The following is a 27,599-nucleotide window of genomic DNA, read 5'->3' on the forward strand; positions in this document are numbered from 1 at the left end:
AATGAAACAGACACCAGTAAGGCGAGTTAACCCCGGCTTTAATGATATGACCGTAAATTTCTTTTTTTAAATCTTTTTAAAGCTTTATAAACTCTAAAACAAGCGATTAGCCATCAAACTTTAAAACAGATCAAAAACATAAACTCTTAAAGAACGAGAATTTGGTGCCCTCTAGTGGCTCACAGTGCATTTAATTAATTAATTACTTACTTACTTAATAATTCATTTATTTAATTATTTGTTCAATACAGCATCATGTCCATGTGGATAATCTACAGAATATTGTTTGTTCTTTTAGAAACATTACGGGTAATTTTTCTACAGTAGTGCACTGATAATTAAATGTAAAAACTAAACACGCATTGATTTCATCAGCCAGCAAAAAAAATTTGATCGGAATTTCCCTGATCGGAATTGGGAATTACAAGTTATGACTTCTAGTCGAATGCAGCAATAGAATCATATAGAATCAAATCCAATTATATATAGTTTGTAGCCCTACAGTACTATAGACAACACACAGTGCTATATGTTATATATAATACTATACACTATATTCAGTACCATAGGTAGAGCTTTAGTAGTTTTTCAGTAGTGGATCAGTGCAGGTTTTCAGCTCGACTTGGCCTTCAGCTTGGTAAAATACGCCGCGTCTGCGTCCTAGAGAAAAATACACTACATTTACACGTCACTGAGGTAATCAGGATGCAGGAATATTCGCTCACGTTTTCTCAGAGCATGCAGTCTGAGGTGGCGAGGTGTGTAAGTGCATGGAGTGTGTGTGTGTGTGTGTGTGTGTGTGTTTTCTCACCAGTCCAGCTCTGAAGTTCTGCACTCGTTTCCTGCCGAGCAGGTTGGTTATGTACCAGGCGAGGGTGGGCGTGTACTGCCACAAGTAGAAGAAGAGAAGAAACGGCTGCTGAGCGATCCACATCTCCTTCACGCGGTTGGACAGACCGGCCAGGATCAGACGCACGCAACGCTCAGTCGACATCTTATGGGTCTGATCTCCTGCCATAGATACCGGCTTCAGCACAGAGAGAGAGAGAGAGAGAGCAACTGAGAGAATCAGATGTATACGAGGAGAGTAAATGAGATGTGTGTGAGGGAATATTAGAGGTGTGTTTCATGTAAATGAGATGTACAGCACTGTGCAAAAGCCTTAAGCACCCTATTTGTTTTTTTTAGTACAAACTTTGTTATAGATGTTTATTTTCTGACTTCTACATTATTGATTCAGTACAAAACATTTTAGATTCCAAACATTAGTTTTCCAGCACAAAATGAAATGTTCCAGAAAAATGTTTGTATGTCAGTAAAGAAAGCAGCAGATTCCATAAGAGACACTTTTCAGATAAAAACAGAATGAAGGCTGCTGGGTTTCGCTGCAGAAATAAGAAGCGAGTCGACAGTCAAAGTCTCCAGAAGAACTGTGGCTGCTTCTGCAAGATGCTCAGTAACACTTCCAGCTCATTTCCTTATAAAACTGCACACACTGCACCTCAGATACTGCTTTATTTTATTTAAAGTGAAGGATCGTCACATTAAATATTGACTTTGTTCATTTATTACTTTTTTAATGTAGAAACATTTAATTTCATTATTTTTGAAGGCGTCTTTGCTCTACAGCATTTCTTTACATGTGCCTGAGACTTTTGCACAGAACTGTATATGAGGAGAAACAGGCGTGTTGAATGTAAATGAGATGTATATGAGTAAGATACAGAGGCAGAAATATGAGCTTCCATCATGCAGTATCTTGTTGAGTACATCATCAGACAGCACCCCATTATTTTACACCGTGTGTGTGTGTGTGTGTGTTGGTACATTACCTTGTCGACTTGCTCGGTGAAGGCATTGTGGACGATTTGGGACACGACCGGCCCGGGGCAGATGGTGCTGATGGTGATGTTTGGATACTCCGTTAGCTCCGTCGTCAGGGATTTAAAGAAACCCTTCAGAGAAGACAAAACTGGAAATATATACACAAAAAAACAAACAAAACACACACACCTTCTCGTTATTTCTCTGCATGTCTGCGTCTCTCCCTCTCTCACCTGCAGTGCGTGTTTGCTGGCTGAGTATCCGGTGGACAGCGGCGCCCCCACCAGGCCCACGATGCTGCTGACGGTTGCTATGATACCGTCGCCGTGGTGGATCATGTGCCGCAGGACGTGCTGGGTGACGGAGATGGTTCCCAGGTAGTTGAGCTCCATCAGGCTGCCGAAAACATCGATGTCGGTGTCGATGAAGAGAGAGCGCTGACTCCGCCCTCCGTTATTCACCAGCACGTCTATCTGCGACGTTAATGAGAACGTTTACAACACAACATCGCTTCAACAAAAACACACACCTCATTTAACAACAAATTACTCCTGGAACTGTCGATGAACATCCAGTTCCACCGACTCACACTGGAGAAAACCTCCACAAAGAAGAACTTTACGTCTTCAAATCGTGATAAACGATGATTATTTCAGCAGAAAGAGCGCCACCTTGCCGAAATGCTGCAGAACAGCATCGGTTTTCTCTCCGTGAGTCGATCGGTCCAACAAATCAAGTGGAAGAACGAGAATATCCTTGTCTTCTAAAGAGGACAGCTCTGAAGATTAAAAAACAGGAAATAATGATCAGGAATAAAACTCGATTTGAATAAAATATCAAATCTTTTAAAACTTTATGATCGCCTCCCCCCCCCGCATCGGTGTGTGTTTACCCAAACACTTCCTCCTGACTCTGTGCAGCTCGTTCTCTCGGCGTGCAGACAGCACGAGCCGAGCTCCGACTGCAGCCAGCTGATACGCCAGTTCCTCCCCGATCCCGCTGGACGCTCCGGTGATCCACACCACCTTCTGCCTCAGAGCCACGCCTACATCATACACACACACACACACACAGAGAGTGAGAGACAGACAGAGGGATGTACAGATGGATGGAGGTCAAATCTAGAACCGTTAAGGGTTCTTCAGTTGTTCCTCTAGTGGTTCTACACAGAAGCTCACAAACCATTAGCTAACCGCTGGAAGAACCCTTTCATTCTAAGGGTGCTGAAACAGACTAACAGACAGACATCAAAATAATGTCTCTGAAAACAAACACACACACACACGTACACACAGTATGTACATTCCTGGGCAAAAAAAAATGGTCCAAGCCCAAAATGGCAAAATATGAAGCTTTTAATGGTCTTAATAAAAAAAATCATTGGTGAGGAAATGAGCAGGAATGAAACAGAGAGATGAAGGAGCTCAGTTTGGGAGCTTTTCCCTTTAATTTCTGTAAATGTTTAAGTCTTATGGCTCTTGATGAGCTGCATCAGGTGCAGCAGAAAACCAAATAATCACTGATCTTTAAAGGAAAAAATCCCAGAAGATATGTTTGGGAAATTTTGTACACCCAGACGTGTGTTAGTGTGAATTTTACATCAAACATTTTAATCATTATCATGATTTTATCTTTGTGTACAAGAAGACTGTAGAAGTGAATTTCCCTGTTTCTAGCTTTTCCCCAAACAGCAAAAGCAAACCAGAGAATGGAGGCACAGGAGCTCTCAGGGGTGCATCTGCTTCATTTCCTCACCAATCATTTGTTCTTAAGAACATTAAAAGCTTCACATTGTGCCATGCTAATTTGCAGTATATATAAATTTCAGTGATGTACATGGCGGTTGTTATAAAAAATGATGTTTGGCTTATTGTTCCTTTGTCCTCTGTAGCTTTAGTGGTGTTAAAAGTGTAAAGGTTATTACTCAGTGCCTCTGTCTGTGTGTGTGTGTGTGTGTGTGTAATTGTGTAAATTCACTAAAAGGACCAGCGGCTGTTGCAAAACTTCACACACTGCAGTGTGATTTACGGCTCAACAGGAAGGATGTAGGAAAGTGTTTCGCGATGCATCAGGAACAGGGAGTGAGAAAAAACTGAACTTAATATTAACACGCAAAAGTAATTATTAATCCAAACACAAACATTTCACTGCTCTGCTCTAAATGAAGAACACACAGACGCAAAGGCATTTTTACAACAGAATGCAGAATTCATTTTTTTAATTAATAATTAATACCTTTTCCTTGGAAGTGTTTCACATAAACTTTCAACCCTCAGCTGTTTTGCTGGAGGAGTGTTTAATTAAATCTGACTGAACTGAAACAGGTTTGACCCGGTTTAGTGGAGAAGAAAAGGTTTTACTAGGAGATAAAAAGGTTTTAGTAGGAGATGAAACGGGTTTAGTAGGAGATGAAACGGGTTTAGTATTAGATGAAAAGGGTTTAGTAGTAGATGAAAAGGGTGTAGTAGTAGATGAAAAGGGTGTAGTAGTAGATGAAAAGGGTGTAGTAGTAGATGAAAAGGGTGTAGTATTAGATGAAAAGGGTGTAGTATTAGATGAAAAGGGTTTAGTAGTAGATGAAAAGGGTGTAGTAGGAGATGAAAAGGGTGTAGTAGTAGATGAAAAGGGTGTAGTAGTAGATGAAAAGGGTGTAGTAGTAGATGAAAAGGGTGTAGTAGTAGATGAAAAGGGTGTAGTATTAGATGAAAAGGGTTTAGTAGTAGATGAAAAGGGTGTAGTAGGAGATGAAAAGGGTGTAGTATTAGATGAAAAGGGTTTAGTAGTAGATGAAAAGGGTTTAGTAGGAGATGAAACGGGTTTAGTATTAGATGAAAAGGGTTTAGTAGGAGATGAAAAGGGTGTAGTATTAGATGAAAAGGGTTTAGTATTAGATGAAAAGGGTTTAGTAGGAGATATAACGGGTTTAGTAGGAGATATAACGGGTTTAGTAGGAGATAAAAAGGTTTTAGTATTAGATAAAAAGGGTTTAGTAGGAGATGAAAAGGGTTTAGTAGGAGGAGAAACATGCTGGAGTGGGATGAGTACCTGGGCTTTTCCCCACAGCAGCCGCCCACAGCAGAGTGAAATCAGCATCAGCGGTGATGAAGCGGATCAGCTGCAATGTCACATAAACACACACACACACCAGCAGCACGGAGCACACACACACCTCCATCTCCACACACACACACACACACACACACACACTCCAACACTAAACTGTCTAAACCTCACAACACACAACCTGCCACGGAGCGCGTGCAAAGTTTACAAAGTGACCCGGAAGCAGGAAAAACTCCGACTTCCGGAACAAAACCTGGCGTTTTTTTTCATCTTATTATTCAGATTTTTAAAATGAAAATAATGATGCTGTCAGAACATTACAATAAACACATATCTAATACAGCATTGTTTTTTTTTTTTTAAACGCAGAGGACACTACGTCATCACTGTTGCCGGAAATAAAGTAAAAGCAACAACAACAACAACAACCAAGTATTTTTTTGGTCGATTTTGTCTATTTTACACTTTTTCTTTAAGAAGGTAAAGTCTCAAGTAACACTTTACACTTTATAAAATGCCACTATATTAATAATAATAATAATAATAATAATAATAATAAAAACAGTATTTCATTTCTATCCTCTGGCAGCTAAACGTATAATTTGTTGCACCTTTGTTTGTGTAACAAACAAACAAACAAACAAACAAACAAATCTGTACACGTGTTAATAATTACGTGGAGTTTTCACGTATCTACATAAAAATAGACTGGATCAAAATTTTCAGATTTTCTTCAGGGAATAAATGTTTATGGCACCACTACAGAAATGTCATTTAAAAAAATAAGTAAGCAAAACATTTATTCCTGATTGTATAATTGTATATTACATAGTAATAAAGAAAGAAAAGTATGTGCACCCCTGACCATCACATCACATCCATATGTCCTTGTTGAACACGTGTCTCATTCCAGATTTATTCCCCTGTGTTTGCTGTTATAATAAGCTCCACTCTTCTGGGAAGCTTTCCACTAGATGTTGGAGCGTGGCTGTGGGGATTTGTGTTCATTCAGCTACAAGAGCATTAGTGAGGTCAGGCGCTGATGTTGGGATGTTGAGGAGGTCTGGGGTGCAGTCGGTGTTCCAGTTCATCCCAAAGGTGTTCAGTGGGGTTGAGGTCAGGGCTCTGTGCAGGACACTCGAGTTCTTCCACTCCAACCTTCACACACCATGTCTTCATGGAGCTGGCTTTGTGCACAGGGGCATTGTCATGCTGGAACAGGTTTGAGTCTCTTAGTTCCAGTGAAGGGAAACTGTAAAGCTTCAGCACACAGAGACATTCTATACAACTGTGTGCTTCAGACTTTGTGGAAACAGTTTGCAGAAGATGTACATAAAGGTGTGATGGCCAGGGGTGCACATACTTTTGGCTGTATAGTGTTTCTTATAGGCTAAATGATTTATACTATCTGTGTAAGACTAAAATTTTAATAAAGACATCGAATTTTTTTAAAAAAATGTGAACTGAGTGGCTCAAGACTGGATTTTATTGGTTTTCTGTAAGAAGTTAAACAAAAGATCAGAAAGAAAACGTCTATGATTTTTTGTGAAACAATGCTCAAAAATTACTTTTTATAATTAAAAATTATTTAAATATATATACACAAAAACACACAAACAGTATACATTAAATAACTATATATAATTATTTAATGTATACTGTTTGTATGTTTTTGCACTATAAATACTTTATATAAAAACAACAACAGATTTGAGCGCAGGAGGTTCCGCATCCGGGTCCTGCGGCGCGATGACGTAAGCGCCGGACGCTTGCATCGCAGCTGGTTGTACATCCGGGTCCTGCTGCGTGATGACGTCAGTGCCCGACGCATGCAGCTCGGCTGGTTGTACATCCGGGTCCTGGCGCTGGCTGTTGTTGGGGTTGTTTACGTGCTGGAGGCCGGGCGCAGCGCAGCAGCACATTTTAGTGAAAAATAACGTTTAACAGCGGTTTAGATTTCCATTCCGGTGTGTGGATAAAGTTAAACGATGCATAAGAGGTTGATAAACGGCGGGGAGATCCGCTCTGTCACTGACTGAACACTTTAACTCCACACTTTCCTGCTGTCCGACACCGAGCCTGAGCTCAGCTCTCCCTTCTGCTCTTTCTCCACATTTCTCTCATTTAGCACTGATTTTCACCCACTTTGGATCTTCGGTAAGTTTCTTCTGTGAGGTTTTTGTGCGAGCTGTGTGAAGTTTGAACCATCAGTTAGCTAGCAGGAGCTAATGGCTAATCTCGTTACTATACTCTTGGTTTTATTTTTATTATTATTTTTTTTTAACTGGTGTACTTTCTCTTCGTCGTGAGTTCTCAACACACACACACACCCTTAATTTCTGACACACCGTCCAATTTTGACACTTTACAATCTTCAAATCCCGTTTCCCACCCGTATTCCTACAAACTCCGCCCCCTTCGACTAGGATTGGCTAAAAAGTGCCTCACTTACCCGCACGTATCCGCGTCTAGCCAATCCGGCGCAGGAGGCGGGGCTCTATTGGCCAATCCCAGCCGAGGAGGAGGGACTTGTCGGAATGCGGACGGGAGAAAAAAAATTTTACACACCATTACGTAATGCGTTTATTTCACTCAAACGGGAATAAAAGCTGAACACTGCCGAGGAAAAGAATGAAGCTTAATCACGTGGTTGGATTTTAGTCCATTTTTAATCAGCATTTTTTTTAAAAACACGTGTAATTACACAGTTTAGGGAAATCAGACACGCGCACAGTCAACAACAACAAATACACAGTTTACAGGAGTATTTACAGTAAACTGTACACACTAGAAGTGTGTGTGAGATAAACTCTGTCTAAAGCTCGCTATTTTTAGTGCAGTGAAGTGTGTGTGTGTGTGTGTGTGTGTGTGTGTGTGTGTGTGTGTGTGTGTGTGTGAGAGAGAGAACCAGAGATAATCTCACTGCCATACAAGGATGACCAGCTGTGTGATGATGATGATGATGATGATGGATGTGTGTGTACTATAGATAGATAGATAGATAGATAGATGGTGGGATGGAGGGATGGAGAGAATATGTAAATGGATGAACACGTAGGGAGATATATGATAGATGAGTGTACGGATAGATAAAGAAAGATTGTAGACAGACTGATGGATGAGTAAAGTGATGGATGGATGGATAGATTGGTAGATGAAAATGTTACCAGGTGGATAAACAGGTACTGCAGACAGACAGGTGTAGTGATGGATAAATTTAGATGTGTAGAATGATGTATGGATTAAATAGACAGATAGATAGATAGATAGACAGTATACGTGCACGTATCCGTCGCAGGCGGTGATGTCACGGCTCACCTGGCTCCGTCTGTCCCTGCAGCTCGGCGAGGCGTGAGAGATGGGTGCGTTCCTGGACAAGCCGAAGATGGAGAAGCAGAACGTTCACGGCGAGGGGAATGGGCTGCGCTACGGCGTGAGCAGCATGCAGGGCTGGCGCGTGGAGATGGAGGACGCTCACACGGCCGTCATCGGTCTCCCGCACGGCCTCGAGCCCTGGTCCTTCTTCGCCGTGTACGACGGCCACGCCGGCTCTCAGGTCGCCCGCTACTGCTGCGAACACCTGCTCGAGCACATCACCAGCAACCCCGACTTCCAGGTGAGCTTCTCTCTCTCTCTGTCACACACACACACACACACATAAACACACAGGGCGCTCAGCATGGAATGAAACGAGAGTATGATGTCACGGCGTTCAGGGCGGCAGCGGAGGGGAGGAGGAGCCGAGCGTGGAGCGTGTCACGTCAGGGATCAGGACCGGCTTCCTGCAGATCGACGAGCACATGCGTGAGATGTCGGAGCGGAACCGGAGCGGCTCGACGGCGGTGGGCGCCATGATCTCGCCGCGTCGCATCTTCTTAATCAACTGCGGCGACTCCCGGGGGCTGCTGAGCCGCGCCGGCGCCGTGCACTTCTCCACGCAGGACCACAAACCCAGCAACCCGCTGGAGAAACAGCGCATCCAGAACGCAGGGGGATCCGTCATGATCCAGGTGAGAAAACGCTGAGGACTGAAACACACGACACGCCGCCGACGCTCACGCGGTCCGACGCTCACACAGTCCGACACTCACGCGGTCAGACGCCACCATGATGGGTTGAGTTAATCTCTGATTGAGATTAGTATTCAGTAAATATTGACTTAACGATCGACGCCTGAAAGGCAGAAAGACATCAGATTTGCGTGTGTGTTTGTGTGTGTGTGTTTGTGTGTTTGTGTGTTTGTGTTTGTGTTTGTGTGCGTATAAAACTGTGTGTGTTTGTTATATTTATTCATTTGGCAGGAAAAAAAAATCTCAGTTTTTAAACATATAAATATAAACATATTTATATTCACGTATCGACGTAATGCAGGATGCCTTTTTTCTCCAAAACAAAGTGAAGATTTAAAAGAGCGTTAATTTCAGCGAACATTTTAACGACTTCTGGGGCAAAACTGACGATTTCATATAGATGCTGCATAAAGAACCAGAACCAGAACCGCTGTCAGAGTCGCTTCACTTTCAGCTTTTAACTGATGATGAAATCAAATTTCACACCTGTGAGGACAGAGCAGAGCAGAACAGAGCAGAACAGAGCAGAACAGAGCAGACGATTCGTAGTCGATTGGAGTGTTTTATGCTTTTGAAAGTGTGATTTGAGCAGTTACACACTCACAATGAGTAATAAATAAAAAAAAAAGAATAATAAAATGAATAATATGAATAATAAATAAAAAAAGCAGGTCATAATAAACTCCTCTGGTCCGTCGTTGTCTGTGGCGGTGTCTCTGTGCGGTGTGATGTACAAACCCGCGGTGTAATATGATCATGTAGCGATCATGTAACACTAAAGTTTTTAAGTGATTTATTTTTAAAAATTTCTTTCTTTTTTCCCGGCCCAGCGTGTGAACGGCTCTCTCGCCGTGTCCAGAGCTCTGGGAGATTTCGACTACAAGTGTGTGAGTGGAAAAGGCCCCACGGAGCAGCTCGTTTCCCCCGAGCCCGAGGTTTACGCCATCGAACGCTGCGAAGCCGAGGACGAGTTCATCGTTCTGGCCTGCGACGGCATCTGGGACGTGATGACCAACGAGGAGCTGTGTGACTTCGTACGCTCGAGACTGCAGGTCACCGACGACCTGGAGAGAGTGTGTAACGAGATCGTCGATACCTGTCTGTACAAGGTGAGGAGAAAACCATCTACACACACTGCATAAAAGGAGGAGGAGCTTATAGACTTCTGAGTGGCACGAGGAGGAGCTTGTAGACCTCTGAGTGGCAGGAGGAGGAGCCTGTAGACCTCTGAGTGGCAGGAGGAGGAGCTTATAGACCTCTGAGTGGCATGAGGAGGAGCTTGTAGACCTCTGAGTGGCAGGAGGAGGAGCATGTAGACTTATGAGCGGCAGGAGGAGGAGCTTATAGACCTCTGAGTGGCAGGAGGAGGAGCTTGTAGACCTCTGAGTGGCAGGAGGAGGAGCTTGTAGACCTCTGAGTGGCAGGAGGAGGAGCTTGTAGACCTCTGAGTGGCAGGAGGAGGAGCATGTGGATCTCTGAGTGGCAGGAGGAGCTTGTAGACTTATGAGCGGCAGGAGGAGGAGCTTATAGACCTCTGAGTGGCAGGAGGAGGAGCTTGTAGACCTCTGAGTGGCAGGAGGAGGAGCCTGTAGACCTCTGAGTGGCAGGAGGAGGAGCCTGTAGACCTCTGAGTGGCAGGAGGAGGAGCTTGTAGACCTCTGAGTGGCAGGAGGAGGAGCTTGTAGACCTCTGAGTGGCAGGAGGAGGAGCTTGTAGACCTCTGAGTGGCAGGAGGAGGAGCATGTAGATCTCTGAGTGGCAGGAGGAGGAGCTTGTAGACTTATGAGCGGCAGGAGGAGGAGCTTATAGACCTCTGAGTGGCAGGAGGAGGAGCTTGTAGACCTCTGAGTGGCAGGAGGAGGAGCTTGTAGACCTCTGAGTGGCAGGAGGAGGAGCTTGTAGACCTCTGAGTGGCAGGAGGAGGAGCTTGTAGACCTCTGAGTGGCAGGAGGAGGAGCATGTGGATCTCTGAGTGGCAGGAGGAGCTTGTAGACTTATGAGCGGCAGGAGGAGGAGCTTATAGACCTCTGAGTGGCAGGAGGAGGAGCTTGTAGACCTCTGAGTGGCAGGAGGAGGAGCCTGTAGACCTCTGAGTGGCAGGAGGAGGAGCCTGTAGACCTCTGAGTGGCAGGAGGAGGAGCTTGTAGACCTCTGAGTGGCAGGAGGAGGAGCTTGTAGACCTCTGAGTGGCAGGAGGAGGAGCTTGTAGACCTCTGAGTGGCAGGAGGAGGAGCTTGTAGACCTCTGAGTGGCAGGAGGAGGAGCTTGTAGACCTCTGAGTGGCAGGAGGAGGAGCTTGTAGACCTCTGAGCGGCAGGAGGAGGAGCTTGTAGACCTCTGAGCGGCAGGAGGAGGAGCTTGTAGACCTCTGAGCGGCAGGAGGAGGAGCTTGTAGACCTCTGAGTGGCAGGAGGAGGAGCTTATAGATCTCTGAGTGGCAGGAGGAGGAGCTTATAGACCTCTGAGCGGCAGGAGGAGGAGCTTGTAGATCTCTGAGTGGCAGGAGGAGGAGCTTGTAGATCTCTGAGTGGCAGAAGGAGGAGCTTATAGACCTCTGAGTGGCAGGAGGAGGAGCTTGTAGGATCTTCTAAATATTTCTCCCGTTTTCTGTGACGATTGCAGGGAAGCAGAGACAACATGAGCGTAGTGTTGGTGTGTTTTGGCGGCGCGCCGAAGGTTTCACCAGAAGCTGTGAAGAGGGAAGCAGAACTCGACAAATACTTGGAGAACCGAGTAGAAGGTACGAAATACAGCATGATGATCCAATATGATGTATTTTATTTCACACTTATAAACCACACACTCGTCCCCATCCCCCTGTAGAGATCCTGAAGAAGCAGAACGATGACGGAGTACCAGATCTTGTGCACGTGATGCGAATGCTGGCGTCAGAGAGCATCCCAAACTTACCGCCTGGAGGAGAGCTGGCCAGCAAGTGAGTCTCGCATGCACGCGCACACACACACACACACACGCGCACACACACACACTCTCTCTCGCTCTCTCTCTCTATTCTGCTATTAAATATTAAGATGTTGTTAGTTTACTTTCTACAAAAGACTAAAAAAATCTGATTCTGTATAAAACGTTGACAGTGACAGTGGTCAGTTGTACAGAATTATGGATTAAATGCTGTTATTGAGGAATAAAGCTCCTCCCAGTGCACTGACTCGATTGACCAATCAGAACAGCAGAAGACTGGCGTGATGATGAATATTAATTAAGTTTATTTACACTGACTTGTTCAGGTTTAAGATCTCTTTACGGAATTAACCGGAATAAAATACAAAGGTACAGGAGTTTAAAATCCGGGAGGAGGAGCTGAGATGTGATAGTGTAAAGAGAGAGAGAGAGAGAGAAAGACAGAGAAAGAGAGAGAGAGAGAGAAAGACAGAGAAAGAGAGAGAGAGAACTTTCTGAAATAACAAATCGAATAACGTGACTGTCGGATTTCTTTATTTTTACAGGCGAAGCGTTATTGAAGCAGTATATAACAAACTCAACCCCTACAGGAATGAGGACACAGTGAGTATATCCGTGTGTGTGTGTGTGTGTGTGTGTGTGTGTGTGTGTGTGTGTGTGTGTTTGCATGCTCATATTGTACACCCATAAACCCATTCTGTCTGCATATGAAATCTCCTCTGATTATTAAACGTTATCACTGAAACACGTTCACACACACACACACACTCCACGTCTAACACACCTGATTCAGCGTCTCGAGTGTGTGAGCGTGACACGAATCCGACGCGTTAATGAACGCGTTACCGCTCGTTATCTCTTAAAACCAGACGAGGCGAGCCGTCATGGAGCGTGCGGCGAGTTCTCCTTCTGTTCTTTATGGAAATCTCTGACTGGACGCTGCAATCTGATTGGTCCAGTAGCTAAGCTAAGAACAGGAAGTGACCGTACGTCCATGCAGTCATCCCTTCATGTAAAATATTTATGATTTAAAACACTTAAAGGCACCACACACACACACACACACACACACACACACACACACACACACACACACTGTTTTAGCTGAGTGGCGTCTCACTGGCTGCTCTTCTTCCTCTTCTCTCACTAAAGGACTCTGCGTCCGCTGATGACGTGTGGTAGCGTTTTACAACACACACACCTTCCCCACGCCGCTCCGGCTTCTCACACACACACACACACACACACACACACACACACTCACACTCAGCGGAACCGACGGGACGCCAGCCGAAGAGGAGGAGCGAGGGAATCATCCCTTTACACTCAGCTACACTCACAACGGGACGTTTTATTCCTTCTGTTTTTTATTTTCCTGATATCTTTTTTTTTTTTTTTTTTTTTTTTGGGCTGTAATTAATTTGATTCACATCGTCGTGTGTGTTTGTATATTTGTTTTTGAAGTGCAATTGTAAAAAAAAAAAAAAAAAAACCAACAAAAAAAACATAAGCCTGTATCAAACGCAGCTTGTTATTAAATGTTTAAAAAAAAAAAAAAAAAAAAAAGACTAAACCTTATAAAATATAAAAAAAAAAGAAGAAAAAAAGAGGAAACCTTTATGCACTATCTGCCTTGTCATAGGAAATGTCAACTCTTCAGCTCGAAAGCTTGTTTTTCCTACATTTCCGTCAGGCGTGTGCCGACGATGTGTTTTTACACCGCGATATTTGGGAATAAAGAAAAAGAACAAAAAAAAAAAATGGTGGTGTGCGAGATGTTTTTAAAACGTATCGTGTGAAAGGAATTATGGGATAAAGCAGAAAAGACGATCCAGAACCACAACCTGAGGACGCCGAGACTCTGAGCCGAACAAGCCCTCTGATTGGTCGTTGTTGTAGTGGGCGTTCCTATCTGTGGTTGCCGTGGTTTCTCCGTTAGTGTAACATGACTGCAGAAACATACAAACAACACAGCGAGCTACAGGACGAACGCAGAAACCACGTGGTTCGCCACAAATCAATCGTCTTCCGACGAAACAAATAAAACAACGTACGGCTGGTTCAGGAGCCGCGAATACGCCGAACCTGATTTCACTCTTTTCCCCGACGCTCGCCGCGGCCATCGTGTCCTTTTTACACCCGACACCGTGTGGAAAACTCCCAAGCGTTCATCTGTAACGTCAGAAAAACGTTCTCAGAACATGTTCTTCTTCACATGGTGCTCGTGATGTTTCTCTCGCCGTGTTCCCGGTTGGAAACTAAACTGACGGCGTGTTCGTGTAACTGACACGCCGCAGTGACGTCATAGGAACAGTTCATCTTCTAACTTTTTAACTTAACTGTTAGCTGAGGGTTTTTTCTTTACGATGGGTTTTTGCTGGAGAACAGACGGCTGCCTGGTTCTGGACGTACTCGCGTGTGCGCCGCGTGTGCGCCGCGTGTGCGCCGCGTGTGAGCCGCGTGTGAGCCGACACCGCTCGTCTGTACTCGCCGTTTAAAGACGGACGCTGATCGTCAGGTGGTTCGATTGTTTCAGAGTCGTTCCGAACACGACAGACAGTTTTACGGCGCAGAAACGCCGCCTGCCTCGGCCCCTCCTCCTCTCGCCATCCGCTACCGCCACATGGCGCGTGTGGAATATCGCGGCGTATCGTGGAACCGGTCATCGGCGCACGCCTGACGTCATGGTCAGATTTTTTTTCCTGCTCCTTTGATGAAACGGGTAAAAGATAACGGGCTTACAGCGCAGAGAGCTTTTTTCTTTCTTTTTTTTTTTTTTTTTTTTAATGGATCCATTTGTTTTCTTTGCTTGTTATTTTTTCTTGATTGGCACATAGGACACATCGCTTCAGAGAGACAGAGAGAGAGGGTGTGTGTGTGTGTGTGTGTGTGTGTGTGTGTGTGTGTGTGTTTTACAGTCCAGATTTAATTTGTCTTTCTTTTGGAATAGTTGTTAATGTTTTTGAAAGGAAAAAAAATCTTCCTTGAACTCTTCCTTACAACCAAGCTAAGCTCAAGTGTGTGTGTGCGTGTGTGCGCGTGTGTGCGCGTGTGCGCGTGTGTGCGTGTGTGCGTGTGTGGGTGTGCGCGTGTGCGTGTGTGTGTGTAATGCTGAATTTTCCTTCAGATCCACTGAACACTGTATCATTATTCATCTTTTATTATTTTTCCTCAGAAATGTTTGTGTATTTTTTTTATTATGATTGATTGTGTAAGATTCCTGCGCTGTGTTCCAATACCTTTTTTATTTTTTTATTTTATTTATTTATTTATTTTAATAAAGTGAGCCCTTGTTCACGTCCCCTTACCACGATCCCGGAAGTGTGTAACACTCACAGTGCAGTCAGCGCGAGTCCGAGTCCTTATTACTGTGTAATAAAACTGTAATTACAAGATAATAAACTAAAGAGTAGCTACGAGGAAGTAAACACGGAAACAATGTTAATTACAGTTATGGGTGTGTAACTAAGCCACGCCCACAATCATATGCACAACAAAGAATTTCAGAAAACGCACAAACGTGTAGGAATTCGCTCATTATTTTATTTTATTATTTGGATTTGGATATTCTGCATTAAGGCTCCTTTAACTGAATGTTGTTTACAGCGTTAATTAACATTAATAAATAATAAACAACACGCAGCAAACAAACAAACAAACAAACCTGACGATTAGTGCACGTGTTAATGACTTACGGTGTATTAAAGCTGACGTTTGTGTGTTATTAATGTTAACTGGGTCATAAAGCCGTAAAGTAAAGCGTTAATGCATGCGATGGAGTTTATATATTTATTGTGTTAATGTTTTTATTCACATACCAGCATTGTTTTTGTTTTTTTTTGTTTTTTTCCATTTAAATTCAAGATTTTGTTTTTTTGGAAGGGTTGAACCTTAGGTGAACCTTTTATAAAAATGTTTGTTCATTTCTTTAGTTGTTGGTTTGTTAATTTGCGTTAGTTTTTAACGTCACACACCGTAAACTGCTTTGTTTGCTTTTGTTTTTTTTTTTTTTTAAAAACGACTCATACTGCAGCAGTGCATTCTGGGTAACTTGTGTTCATAGAGTCTTAACTTAATTTGCGCTGATAAAAACACCACAACAGCCTTTAAGATGGCGGCGGAGAGGATTTGAGGATCTAGGGGAAGTGGACGAGGGTGTATTTTAAAAATAAATAAATAAATACAATAAATAAAATAAAACAAATAAATAAATAAATATTGGAACACAGCCTTGGAGCATCTTACACCTACTGCGAGCATTCAGACGTCACAATTTGTTCTTCGACCAATGTTTCATTTTCCAGCATTGTGTGTGCGTGTGTGTGCGTGTGTGTACGCGTGTGTACGCGTGTGTGCGTGTGTGTGCGTGTGTGTGCGTGTGTGTGCGTGTGTGTGCGCGTGTGTGTGTAGAGCTGATGCTTTTCCATGTTGTTCTATTTTACCGTATTCTTCTTTCTGAACACGTTTTTTATTTTTATACATTTTTCAGCAGAGAACAAACACAAAGCTTTTTTTGTTCCACTTTGGGAGTGTGTGTATCTGTTCCTCAGGCTCTGGGACGTTTACTGTTGTGTGTTTTTTTTTGTTTTAAATCGGGAACATGTCTGAACACTGTTTGCTGCTAGTGTGTGATTAATAGACTTGTTGATGGAATTGTTGATTTTTTTTTTTCTCCATTGGGCAATGCTGTAAATGTTTCTGTAAAATCTGATTTCTGCAGAGAGAACATCTCTCACACACACACACACACACACACACACACAGGTGTGTTCGCTGTACTATAGCTCTGTTTAGTTCTTTAATTTCTGGTGGGTAGTTTGTCCATGTGTCCCTCCTGCTGAGCCGAACCTCAATAATAAACCAGATTCCTTAAAAAATCAAAAAAAAATTAAAAAATAAAAAACAGATTTTATTTTCAGAGTTTGTTAGCGGGATTAATTTCAGAGCTAACGATTCCACCCAGTGTGTTTAGACTGCAGTGTTTCATTGTTAAACCTCACAGGGTAATTTATTCAAAATAGAATTCTTATATTAACAGAATTGACAATCTAATGCTAGATAACGGATCTGAACACGTGTTGAACTGGGGAATATTTTTGTAATAATCTGACGGAGGTGAAACAGGAGGAAACCTGAGAAACAGAACAGAACCGTCCTGTTCATCTGTCCATCTGTTTTTCTGTCATGTGATGAGGAAACTGTTTCATGCTTTTAATCTGATCTCAATAAAGCATTTATAACACACTCAAAGCACTCTTTCAACATGCAAAGGACAAAAACTAAACTTTAAACACTACAGCATTTTATTATTGTAGTTTATTTATTCATTTCTTTGTTTGTCTCGAGCTGATAAACTGATGAGACGCAGAATAATCACAACACGATACTGTTTCTCCTGATATTTGCTTATTTCATGCTGAGAAAAAAACAGATCTCAGCTGTCCATCAAACTAGGAGGCGGGGCAATAAACAGGAAGTAGTAATAAGTTGTAACGTGTTTCGTTGATGGTTTATTAGACGATTCAAAAATTAATATTAAACATTTAATAATTTAATATTTGTGGATTGTAACGGAGAAATCGGCTGTAGTAGAGCACGTAGTATAACGCGATTGTTCTTAAATATCACAAAGCCGCCTGTACGATTAGCGGCGGGTCGATACGACCGAAATGTCATCATCACGATACCTGGAGTCGTTTATATACGATACATGATGCTGTGGCAGCAAAACAGCAGTGTTACATTTCTCCCAAAAAAAACTATAAAACTATTTCAATCAATCAATCAATTAATCCACGAGTTTGATTTTACTTTTATTTCATGTCTAAAAAAATAAACTGCTGAAAACTGTGTTCAAAAACTGTGAGAAAACTGTGAAAATTTGAAAAACCCAGAAACTCAGAAACCTCAAAAATCAGGAATCAAAATAATGTTTTAACTTAAAATCTGAGCATTTAATAATAATAATAATAAAGTGCCAGAATTTTACTGTAGTCTGATATTTTAAATAAAAGATGGTATTCATAAAATATATCTGTAATTAGGAAGTCTGTGGAATTTTATTATTTAGTTTTTGGTCAATACAATGAGTTTAACTCGATAATACAGTTATTATTTGTTTTACGAACAAACGTTGAATTTTTTTTTTTTATGACAAACACGTTTTAGCGTTTCTGTGTCCTGCGCGGAGAGAAGCAGCGTACATCAGAACACCACGTTCCCATTTTACAGCTTTAAAACAGGCTTTTATTCAGATTTGATTTGATTTTTTATTTTTACACATTTTTGTTTCATCATCAAACACGTCTCATACGGCTTGTCTGTGGAATTAGTGCTTTATAACGTGTTATGAATGCTTTATTTCATGTAACACACTTGGGCATGAAAACACAAACTTTGAAAGTGTGTTTTGAGGTAATAAGGACTGCTGTTCGCTAAATAATTAACCAAATAACCAAATACTAAATAATTGTCCACATTTATATCTTTAAAATCTTTTTTTTGTGTTTTAAATGTCCTGAATTAATTCTACACATTCTCTGTGTGTGTGTGTGTGTGTGTGTGTGTGTGTGTTTTTAATCATGTGTAAATGCTGTGTAGTAGGCGTGTGTATGTGTGTGTGTGTGTGTGTGTGTGTGTGTGAGAGACATTTACATACCTCCCCCCCCAAAAAAAAATCTGGATTTACGATATTATCGTGATATTGTGTGTGAAATTGACTATTAGTGTTGATCTCTCTCTCTCTCTTTCACACACACACACACACAGAGTGCTGCTTTCCAAAATAAATGTAAAAAATTTTTAATTTAACAGGAGACGTGTTTTAAGTGTGTGATGAAGTCATTTACACTGAATATCATGATGTATCGTATAATTCACTATCAGCTCCTGACGACCTGCAGGTTCACTTAGCCTTAATCTGTGTGTGTGTGTGTGTGTGTGTGTGTGTGGGGCTGTAAATTAAACCAGACACACACACACGCTCTCCTGCTTCTCCTCCACATGGTCAGTGGGTCAGGTTTAGCCGCACTCATAAGCTAAACTGTTTTTTTTTTTTTTTTTTAATATTAAGAAATGTAGATGTATATTTGTATTCTTTCTGTTTTTCTTTTCTTTTCTTTTTTTGGAAATATGGACAGAATAAATCACAGGAATGTTCTCCTCTTCTGAATACTCGTCTTTTAACTTTTTGGTCCTTGTTGTTGTTTTTAATCAGTTCACACTGAAAATAAACTTTTTATTTTGGGGGAAAAATACAGACGTGGTGTCGGAGTCATTTTCTCACCGTGGCTTTATTTCCGAGCAAACAGGACGAGAGTTAACCAGCATACGGCATCCAACAGCCGGGAGATACAACACTGAATCTCATTAATTATAGTCTAATATATCACACACACACACACACACACACACACCAGAGAACCCCCACAGATCCACACTGAACACACACTGAACACAGCTCAGCTGATCCACTACATTGACTGTATTTAAACTAGTGTGTTAATAGTGTGTTAATAGTGTGTTAATAGTGTACTGTGTGATGTAACAGCATGGTGTGTGTTTTATGCTACATGCACGTTACAGGAGGGAAAAAATTTAATTCCTGCTTTCCGGGAAAACAACAAGATTTCTGATTTCTCTCCAAACTGGTACAAGTGTCTCTCTCTCTCTCTCTCTCTCTCTCTCTCTCTCTCCCTCTCTCTCTCTCTCTCTCTCTCCCTCCATCAAGTCTCTCTCTCTCTCTGTCTCTCTCTCTCTCTCTCTCTCTCTCTCCATCAAGTCTCTCTCTCTCCCCCCCCCCATCTGCACTTCTCTCTCTCTCTCTTTCTCTCTCTCTCTGTCTGCTCTTCTATCTCTCTCTCTCTCTCTCTCTCTGCTCTTCTATCTCTCTCCATCAAGTGTCTCTCTCTCTGTTTGCTCTTCTGTCTCCCTCTCATTCTGTCTGTCTGCTTGTCTGTCTCTCTCTCTGTCTGTCTGCTCTTCTCTCTCTCTCTCTCTCTCTGCTGTTCTGTCTTCCCTCTTTTCTAACACGTTTCTCTCCTCTTCTATTCCTCGTTGTTTTTGGACTCTCCATTTAAACTTGTATTTAAGTGTCACACTTTTCCATCCCATCTCCTTTATTTCTCTTTTCATCCAGTCAGATGCACTTTGTCTCTCTGTCTCTCTCCGTCCTCAGGACCCCGACATCCTTTTCTTCCGAGGCTTCAGTTAAAGCAGGAGGGAGGAAACTCAAAAGCAGTGGAACTCTTCATGTGTGCGCTAGTTATTTATCAGAATGTTCATTTAAACGGTGCTGATTCCTCGCCATCGTAATCCTAATTCCATTCAACAGACCAGAGCCGAGCGTAAAACAAACACACACCACTGTCGCTCCAACTGAGGAATCATTTACTAATGTAGTCTTTCTTTATATTACAAGTAAACAATGTCATGAGGATGGTGTAAAACGGTGACAGAAGTCCGATAAGAGGAGAACCTGCCTAATTCCTGGGCCAAGCTAATAACGGAACAATCCTGAGTTTGGGTTTAAACGCAGCTCAGAGTCTTTACATCCTGACAATGAAAGCCAGGCATGATTGGCTTATTCGAGGGACCAGTATGTGGGTTGTGATCATTTATAACTTTCTGCATCAACACAGAATCACATATTAATGATTAATGAATCATGTCAACAAGCTAGTCAGCTAACGAGTGACGACGCTTTCCATGTATTTACTTTCTCAGGAGTTCACATTTAACCAGCTAACGCGTCTACAGCTGACTGATCTAAAAGTCTGATCTGGAGTTTTACAGTGTGAGAAGCAATACTGATATGAGGTCACGTGATAAACTCGGAGTTGAGGAGACTTTCCGAGGAAGAATTCCAGGTTGTGGGAATGACGAGGTTTACTGAAACGCAGCGTGATGCTGTTGTTACGTTGAGACCAAGGCTAAGATCTCTGCCGTGATAAGATGATTGCTGAAACCGTCACTACGCTAAGATCTTAGCCACTTTGCTAGGCATTAAATATGAAATGTAACGACATAAATATTCAACTTAATCTTCCTGTAAAGTGGGAATATTTGATAGGAAAGCTCGTTTCTGTTCGATGAACACTGCAGTGTAATAATTAGTATCCTGTAATTATCAGTGGAAATGTTGCTAAACGATAAAATGCCCAAGAGTCCAGCATTAATCTTAAAAAAACAAAGATTAAGACTTGTCATGAGGGGACTTTAACACACACACACACACACACACACACAAACACACACATACAGTGTGATACTGTACTGTATATTAAGACCAGGACCTTCAGTCTAAAGCATTTCTCTTTAAAGGGCAATTATTATTATTATTATTATTATTATTATTACTGTACAGCAGGATGGTGCTCATGTGTGTAAATCAGCGGTGATACTCAGAAGACAGAAATTGAGAACATGAATAAACTGATATTCATCCTCGATTCTTGTGCTTCTTTAAAAAAAAAAGAAAGAAAGAAAGAAAGAAAAAGAAAAATGGGACTTTTTCCATTTTTTCATCTTTCCAGTGGATTAGGACAGACCCGACTCCCCCATCGCACACACACTTACACCTGAACCGGGGGCCAAAACTTATTGGTGCCTTATTTATTTAACACTCACCCATTTAATGCGTTTCCAAAGATGGATGATTTGCACATGACTCAGAATCAAACATACAGAATAAACACTACGCTGTACTGACAAAATTCAAATGTGTTCATAATAAACACTGCATATTTAAAACACTGAAACTGCTCATGAGTATGTTCAGTAGCGCTGTTGTGTTCAGTTGCTGGGTTCAGTAACTGTGTTGTGTTCAGTAGTTGTGTTACGATCAGTAGCTGTGTTATGTTCAGTAGCTGTGTTATGGTCAGTAGCTGTGTTATGGTCAGTAGCTGTGTTATGTTTTGTAGTGTTATGGTCAGTAGCTGTGTTATGATCAGTAGCTGTGTTATGTTTTGTAGTGTTATGGTCAGTAGCTGTGTTATGTTTTGTAGTGTTATGGTCAGTAGCTGTGTTATGGTCAGTAGCTGTGTTATGGTCAGTAGCTGTGTTATGGTCAGTAGCTGTGTTATGTTTTGTAGTGTTATGTTCAGTAGCTGTGTTATGGTCAGTAGCTGTGTTATGTTTTGTAGTGTTATGGTCAGTAGCTGTGTTATGATCAGTAGCTGTGTTATGTTTTGTAGTGTTATGGTCAGTAGCTGTGTTATGGTCAGTAGCTGTGTTATGGTCAGTAGCTGTGTTATGTTTTGTAGTGTTATGGTCAGTAGCTGTGTTATGGTCAGTAGCTGTGTTATGGTCAGTAGCTGTGTTATGTTTTGTAGTGTTATGGTCAGTAGCTGTGTTATGGTCAGTAGCTGTGTTATGTTTTGTAGTGTTATGGTCAGTAGCTGTGTTATGGTCAGTAGCTGTGTTATGTTTTGTAGTGTTATGGTCAGTAGCTGTGTTATGGTCAGTAGCTGTGTTATGGTCAGTAGCTGTGTTATGTTTTGTAGTGTTATGTTCAGTAGCTGTGTTATGGTCAGTAGCTGTGTTATGTTCAGTAGCTGTGTTGTTTTGTAGTGTTATGGTCAGTAGCTGTGTTATGGTCAGTAGCTGTGTTATGATCAGTAGCTGTGTTATGTTTTGTAGTGTTATGGTCAGTAGCTGTGTTATGGTCAGTAGCTGTGTTATGATCAGTAGCTGTGTTATGATCAGTAGCTGTGTTATGTTTTGTAGTGTTATGGTCAGTAGCTGTGTTATGTTCAGTAGCTGTGTTATGTTTTGTAGTGTTATGTTCAGTAGATGTGTTATGTTCAGTAGATGTGTTATGTTCAGTAGATGTGTTATGTTTTGTAGTGTTATGGTCAGTAGCTGTGTTATGGTCAGTAGCTGTGTTATGGTCAGTAGCTGTGTTATGTTCAGTAGCTGTGTTATGTTCAGTAGCTGTGTTATGTTTTGTAGTGTTATGTTCAGTAGCTGTGTTATGTTCAGTAGCTGTGTTATGTTCAGTAGCTGTGTTATGTTCAGTAGTGTTATGGTCAGTAGCTGTGTTATGTTCAGTATATGTGTTATGTTCAGTAGATGTGTTATGTTTTGTAGTGTTATGTTCAGTAGCTGTGTTATGTTCAGTAGCTGTGTTATGTTCAGTAGCTGTGTTATGGTCAGTAGCTGTGTTATGGTCAGTAGCTGTGTTATGTTTTGTAGTGTTATGTTCAGTAGCTGTGTTATGTTCAGTAGCTGTGTTATGTTCAGTAGCTGTGTTATGTTCAGTAGCTGTGTTATGTTTTGTAGTGTTATGGTCAGTAGCTGTGTTATGGTCAGTAGCTGTGTTATGGTCAGTAGCTGTGTTATGGTCAGTAGCTGTGTTATGTTTTGTAGTGTTATGGTCAGTAGCTGTGTTATGTTTTGTAGTGTTATGGTCAGTAGCTGTGTTATGGTCAGTAGCTGTGTTATGGTCAGTAGCTGTGTTATGTTTTGTAGTGTTATGGTCAGTAGCTGTGTTATGGTCAGTAGCTGTGTTATGGTCAGTAGCCTTGTTATGGTCAGTAGTTGTGTTATGGTCAGTAGCTGTGTTATGTTTTGTAGTGTTATGTTCAGTAGCTGTGTTATGTTCAGTAGCCTTGTTATGGTCAGTAGTTGTGTTATGGTCAGTAGCTGTGTTATGTTTTGTAGTGTTATGTTCAGTAGCTGTGTTATGGTCAGTAGCTGTGTTATGGTCAGTAGCTGTGTTATGGTTTGTAGTGTTATGGTCAGTAGCTGTGTTATGTTCAGTAGCTGCGTTATGGTCAGTAGCTGCGTTATGGTCAGTAGCTGTGTTATGTTCAGTAGTTGTGTTATGTTCAGTAGTTGTGTTATGTTCAGTAGCTGTGTTATGGTCAGTAGCTGTGTTATGGTCAGTAGCTGTGTTATGGTTTGTAGTGTTATGGTCAGTAGCTGCGTTATGGTCAGTAGCTGCGTTATGGTCAGTAGCTGCGTTATGGTCAGTAGCTGTGTTATGTTCAGTAGTTGTGTTATGTTCAGTAGCTGTGTTATGTTCAGTAGTTGTGTTATGTTCAGTAGTTGTGTTATGTTCAGTAGTGCTGTTTACACCTGCTGAACATCCAACACTGTCACAGCAAAGCACAAATCTCACACACACACACACACACACACACACACATAACCTAAACAGTGACTTGTACACACACTGCACTATTTGTGCTGAAGCACCGGCGCGGCGGCCATCGACAAGATCCAGTCACGTGACTCACTCACTTCAGCAAAGGGCTCCAAGATGGAGTTTCAGTCCGAACTGCGGCTCAGTGAAGCTCAGCATCCTCTTCCTCTCTCCTCACACACTCCTCCCTCAGGTTCAGCTTTAAACAGAAACGTTCTGAAATGAAGATCTTCAGTTAACTAAAGCGACTGAACTGGAGCCTAATTAAGCACTTCTGCGTCACGTGACCACATTAGCGGCGTCCTATTGGATGTAATTAATGCGCGTTTCCTCTCAGATCTCTCCACAATCAGAGAAACACCACACATTACCTTTCACATTCCGCAGAGAGATTCAGCTCTTTTCTTTTATTCTCTGTTTCTAAAGGACAGAAGGAGCGAGTGAGAGAGATTATAAACAGAGTAATTTAAATGCTGGATGATGCCGAGTGACGTCAGCGCGAGGTAGCTCCGCCCCCCAGGAGTGTAGCGTTTAGGGTTGAAAAAAAGTTCATGAAAGTTTTAAACCTGTCTATACTATACATATCATAATTCAACAATATCAACAATCACACACACACACACACACTTTTCAGTTCTGTTCTTTATAGAGCTCTGAGCTTTAAGGAAGGGTTGGGATTAGTGACTGCTCCAGTTTAAACTCTCATGTAATAACTAAACACAACCACTAGAGGGCAGAAAATGATCTTTTACTCCAAATACAATCAATCAGCCAAGAGGCAAAATCGTTCCAGAAGGCGGGGCATGGACGTGTGTGTGGGCGTGGCCTCCTTAGACGACAGCAGGTCCCACTGGGAGTGTGTGTGACGTCACTGAAGATCAGCACGTGGTCTGTGGCAGAGATCTACATGAAACATTTGGGGTTCTGTGTGAATGCTGATGGAGAACCCACGCATCAAATCCCTAGTGTTAGAAAACATCAGAACACTCTCAGTATGTGTGTGTGTGTGTGTGTGTGTGTGTGTGTGTTCACCATTATTTAATCACATCACTGTAAAAAAGAAACACAAATAAACTATAATAAACATGTCTGTTGTTACGACACCTTTTCCTTCACTGGGATCAATTCTCGATTATTTTTTTCAAAATGAAATGAAATCTTGAGTTCTGTGAACAAAGTTTAGTCTCTTGTGAGTGTTGTGTGCACGTTTCTTTTTTTTTTTTTGCCTCATTTATGTGAGATCAGACACAACCGCACAATCTGCCAGCCTTGACCAGTCGATCAATCTTCTCAGTTAATTCTCTAATATGATTTTATTATTTATTAATAAACAGAAACATGTAGAGATACAGAAACATAGTTCTCCAGCTAGCTAAGCCCAGCTAGCTACAAAGCTAAGAACAGCCACCAAGTTTTCAACAAACTTCAGAAACAACACTAAGTCATGTTTTTTTTGTTTGTTTGTTTTTAATACATAGCTGATATAACTGAGCTGGTAATTAGATCAGACAGTTAATTCCTCTCTTTACCATGACCTAACCTACACTACCTAAAACCAGGCAGAAAGCTAATTTAGCTAGTTAGCTACCATTCTTACTAACAGGAAGATTTTACAAGGAGAATCTCATGTGGATTTTATTTTATTTTTTTAGAAGAAACAGTCGACATATTTGACCGATAGACTTTTCTGCTTAACGTTCTGTTATTTCTGTCGTCTGTTTCAGGTTCTTCCTGCAATGCAGCATTTTTCTTCTTTAATCGTGTAAATGTGTTGTAGGTTTATTTCAACATACTGTGTGTTATTTACACATTCATATTTTTATGAACTTTTACAGAAAAAAAAAACAGATTTTGTTGTCTTTTTAACACGTTGTTGTTGAGCTGTACTTTGGTCGTGTTAGTCTGTGGAAATAATACTCTACAAATCGGTATATGATTATTGTTGTGTAAAGAAATTGTTCTTTTGTAAAGTTTACTAAGTTTTACATGAAATAAAAACACTTTTCTGCTAAATAATAACGTGTTGACTTTTTTTTCTGCAGAACGAGACGTTCTCCTCCCAACATTTCTGAAGCATCTGATTACAGCAGACCTTCAGAGTTTGGACAGTGTAATTAAATTCCTCAGCTGAACAAGCGGGTTGAAGTTTTAGCTCCATCTGTTTATTTCTCATCCATGTCTCTGAGATACTGAGAGAGTTCTGGATGAAGGTTATGATGAAGGTTATGATCAGTTTGGCCACTTTTACTTCATTAGCAGACACCACGGAGCAGCTCGTTCAGCAGAGTACGACTGAGTCTCCAGCAGAATGCAGCAGTAAAAGAGTTAAGAACGAAGAACCTCGGGCTTTTTCACCCAGAAAACGATCCAGTTTTTACACTGCAAGTTGATTTCCTCCCTTAACACACACACACACACACACACACACACACACTAATGCATTCATTTACTCACCTCTCATTCACCTCACACACACACACACTAATGCATTCATTTACTCACCTCTCATTCACCTCACACACACACACACACACACACACATTTTCTCTCTGTTCAGGAATTCTTGTTTAAGATTCAGTGGTTTTCTGCTCTCCACCCTCTTCTGTGGAGAAGCAAGAGCTCACATTTCATCTTTCATTTCCCAAACGATCGAGAACTTTCTCAAGAGAGAGAGAGAGAGAGAGAGAGAGAGAGAGAGAGTGACAGGAAGAGAGAGAGAGAGAGAGAGAGAGAGTGACAGGAAGAGAGAGAGAGAGAGAGAGAGAGAAAGAGAGAGAGTGACAGGAAGAGAGAGAGAGAGAGAGAGAGAGAGTGACAGGAAGAGAGAGAGAGAGAGAGAAAGAGAGAGAGTGACAGGAAGAGAGAGAGAGAGAGAGAGAGAGAGAAACAGAGAGACAGACAAAAAGAGACAGGAAGAGAGACAGAGTTGGAGAGAGAGAGAGAGAGAGAGAGAGAGAGAGAGAGCAATAATTTGGAGTTTGTACCACACTTCCTCAAGTTCCTTTAAGGGTTCTTTGGATCTCTGCGGTTCTTAGCTGTAAAGAAAAGGTTCTTCTCGTCCTCTGTGATGGAAACATTCAGCTGTAGAGTTTCACACAGAACTCTTCTCTTAATTACACAGAAACTGTAACATTATCCCTAAACTAAACCTTCTGCACAGACAGTCTGATCTCACTGACCCCCAGATCACACACACACACACACACACACACACACACACACACACACTGCTCAGTTATATTATATTAATTGATGTTTTTGTAACATTTTAAGTGTGTGTTTATAATCTGTACTGCTTTAGTGTCTGACTGTCAGAGTCACTGACGTGCACTTCCTCCTGTGAGTCACGTGTAATAACATCCACGTGTAAAATAATCCCCGAATAAACCATAAATCCACAAAACGTGCTCGCTCACATCTGCGGTACTGAGCAAGTTCCCGTAAAATAACATTAAATTACATTAAATTACATTAAATAACATTAAATAACATTAATGACTGAATAAACACGAATAAAGTTTACTTTTCAGAAGGAATTTACAGTGAATAAAGTTAATAAAGTCATTAACTGATAG

The 27,599-nt window shown here is 41.6% G+C and overlaps 2 protein-coding genes across 5 annotated transcripts; one reads left to right on the forward strand and one right to left on the reverse strand.

Moving 5' to 3' along the window:
• Positions 1–21: 21 nt before the first annotated feature.
• On the reverse strand, positions 22–5,077 carry dhrs7 (dehydrogenase/reductase (SDR family) member 7). 2 transcript variants are annotated; one of them, XM_053232702.1, is made up of 7 exons: positions 4,870–5,077; positions 2,717–2,869; positions 2,496–2,602; positions 2,058–2,297; positions 1,833–1,955; positions 812–1,027; positions 22–675 (listed from the first exon to the last, which is right to left on the reverse strand). In XM_053232702.1, exons 1-7 carry the CDS (start codon positions 4,997–4,999, stop codon positions 661–663), a joined length of 984 nt encoding a protein of 327 aa, XP_053088677.1. In that variant the 5' UTR covers positions 5,000–5,077; the 3' UTR covers positions 22–660. The 2 variants fall into 2 exon arrangements, with proteins under 2 accessions (XP_053088677.1, XP_026795108.2); XM_026939307.3 differs by having other exon boundaries at positions 22–660; positions 4,870–5,074.
• Positions 5,078–8,245: 3,168 nt separating this feature from the next.
• ppm1aa (protein phosphatase, Mg2+/Mn2+ dependent, 1Aa) lies at positions 8,246–26,375 on the forward strand. Of its 3 annotated transcripts, none has more exons than XM_053232451.1 (7): positions 8,246–8,503; positions 8,604–8,897; positions 9,788–10,066; positions 11,580–11,697; positions 11,781–11,892; positions 12,425–12,482; positions 26,067–26,375. In XM_053232451.1, the coding sequence occupies exons 1-7, from the start codon at positions 8,246–8,248 to the stop codon at positions 26,094–26,096; spliced, it is 1,149 nt and encodes a 382-aa protein (XP_053088426.1). In that variant the 3' UTR covers positions 26,097–26,375. The 3 variants fall into 3 exon arrangements, with proteins under 3 accessions (XP_053088426.1, XP_034157166.1, XP_034157170.1); XM_034301275.2 differs by lacking the exon at positions 26,067–26,375 and adding an exon at positions 20,056–21,760; XM_034301279.2 differs by lacking the exon at positions 26,067–26,375 and adding an exon at positions 13,032–19,137.
• Positions 26,376–27,599: the final 1,224 nt, after the last annotated feature.

Source organism: Pangasianodon hypophthalmus, chromosome 3 (genome assembly GCF_027358585.1).
Source record: "Pangasianodon hypophthalmus isolate fPanHyp1 chromosome 3, fPanHyp1.pri, whole genome shotgun sequence".
Taxonomy (NCBI): Eukaryota; Metazoa; Chordata; class Actinopteri; order Siluriformes; family Pangasiidae; genus Pangasianodon; species Pangasianodon hypophthalmus.

Bases quoted from the DNA above. Each gene is read 5' to 3' on its own strand.
- ppm1aa (XM_034301275.2), top strand. From the start codon at position 8,246: ATGGGTGCGTTCCTGGACAAGCCGAAGATGGAGAAGCAGAACGTTCAC. The intron at 8,504-8,603 runs GTGAGCTTCTCT...CACGGCGTTCAG, and splicing joins CCAGCAACCCCGACTTCCAG to GGCGGCAGCGGAGGGGAGGA. The intron at 10,067-11,579 runs GTGAGGAGAAAA...TGACGATTGCAG, and splicing joins TCGATACCTGTCTGTACAAG to GGAAGCAGAGACAACATGAG.
- dhrs7 (XM_026939307.3), bottom strand. From the start codon at position 4,999: ATGGAGGTGTGTGTGTGCTCCGTGCTGCTGGTGTGTGTGTGTGTTTAT. The intron at 2,298-2,495 runs GTGGCGCTCTTT...TTAACGTCGCAG, and splicing joins TTCTGCAGCATTTCGGCAAG to ATAGACGTGCTGGTGAATAA. The intron at 1,028-1,832 runs GTAATGTACCAA...TCTGTGCTGAAG, and splicing joins TCACCGAGCAAGTCGACAAG to CCGGTATCTATGGCAGGAGA.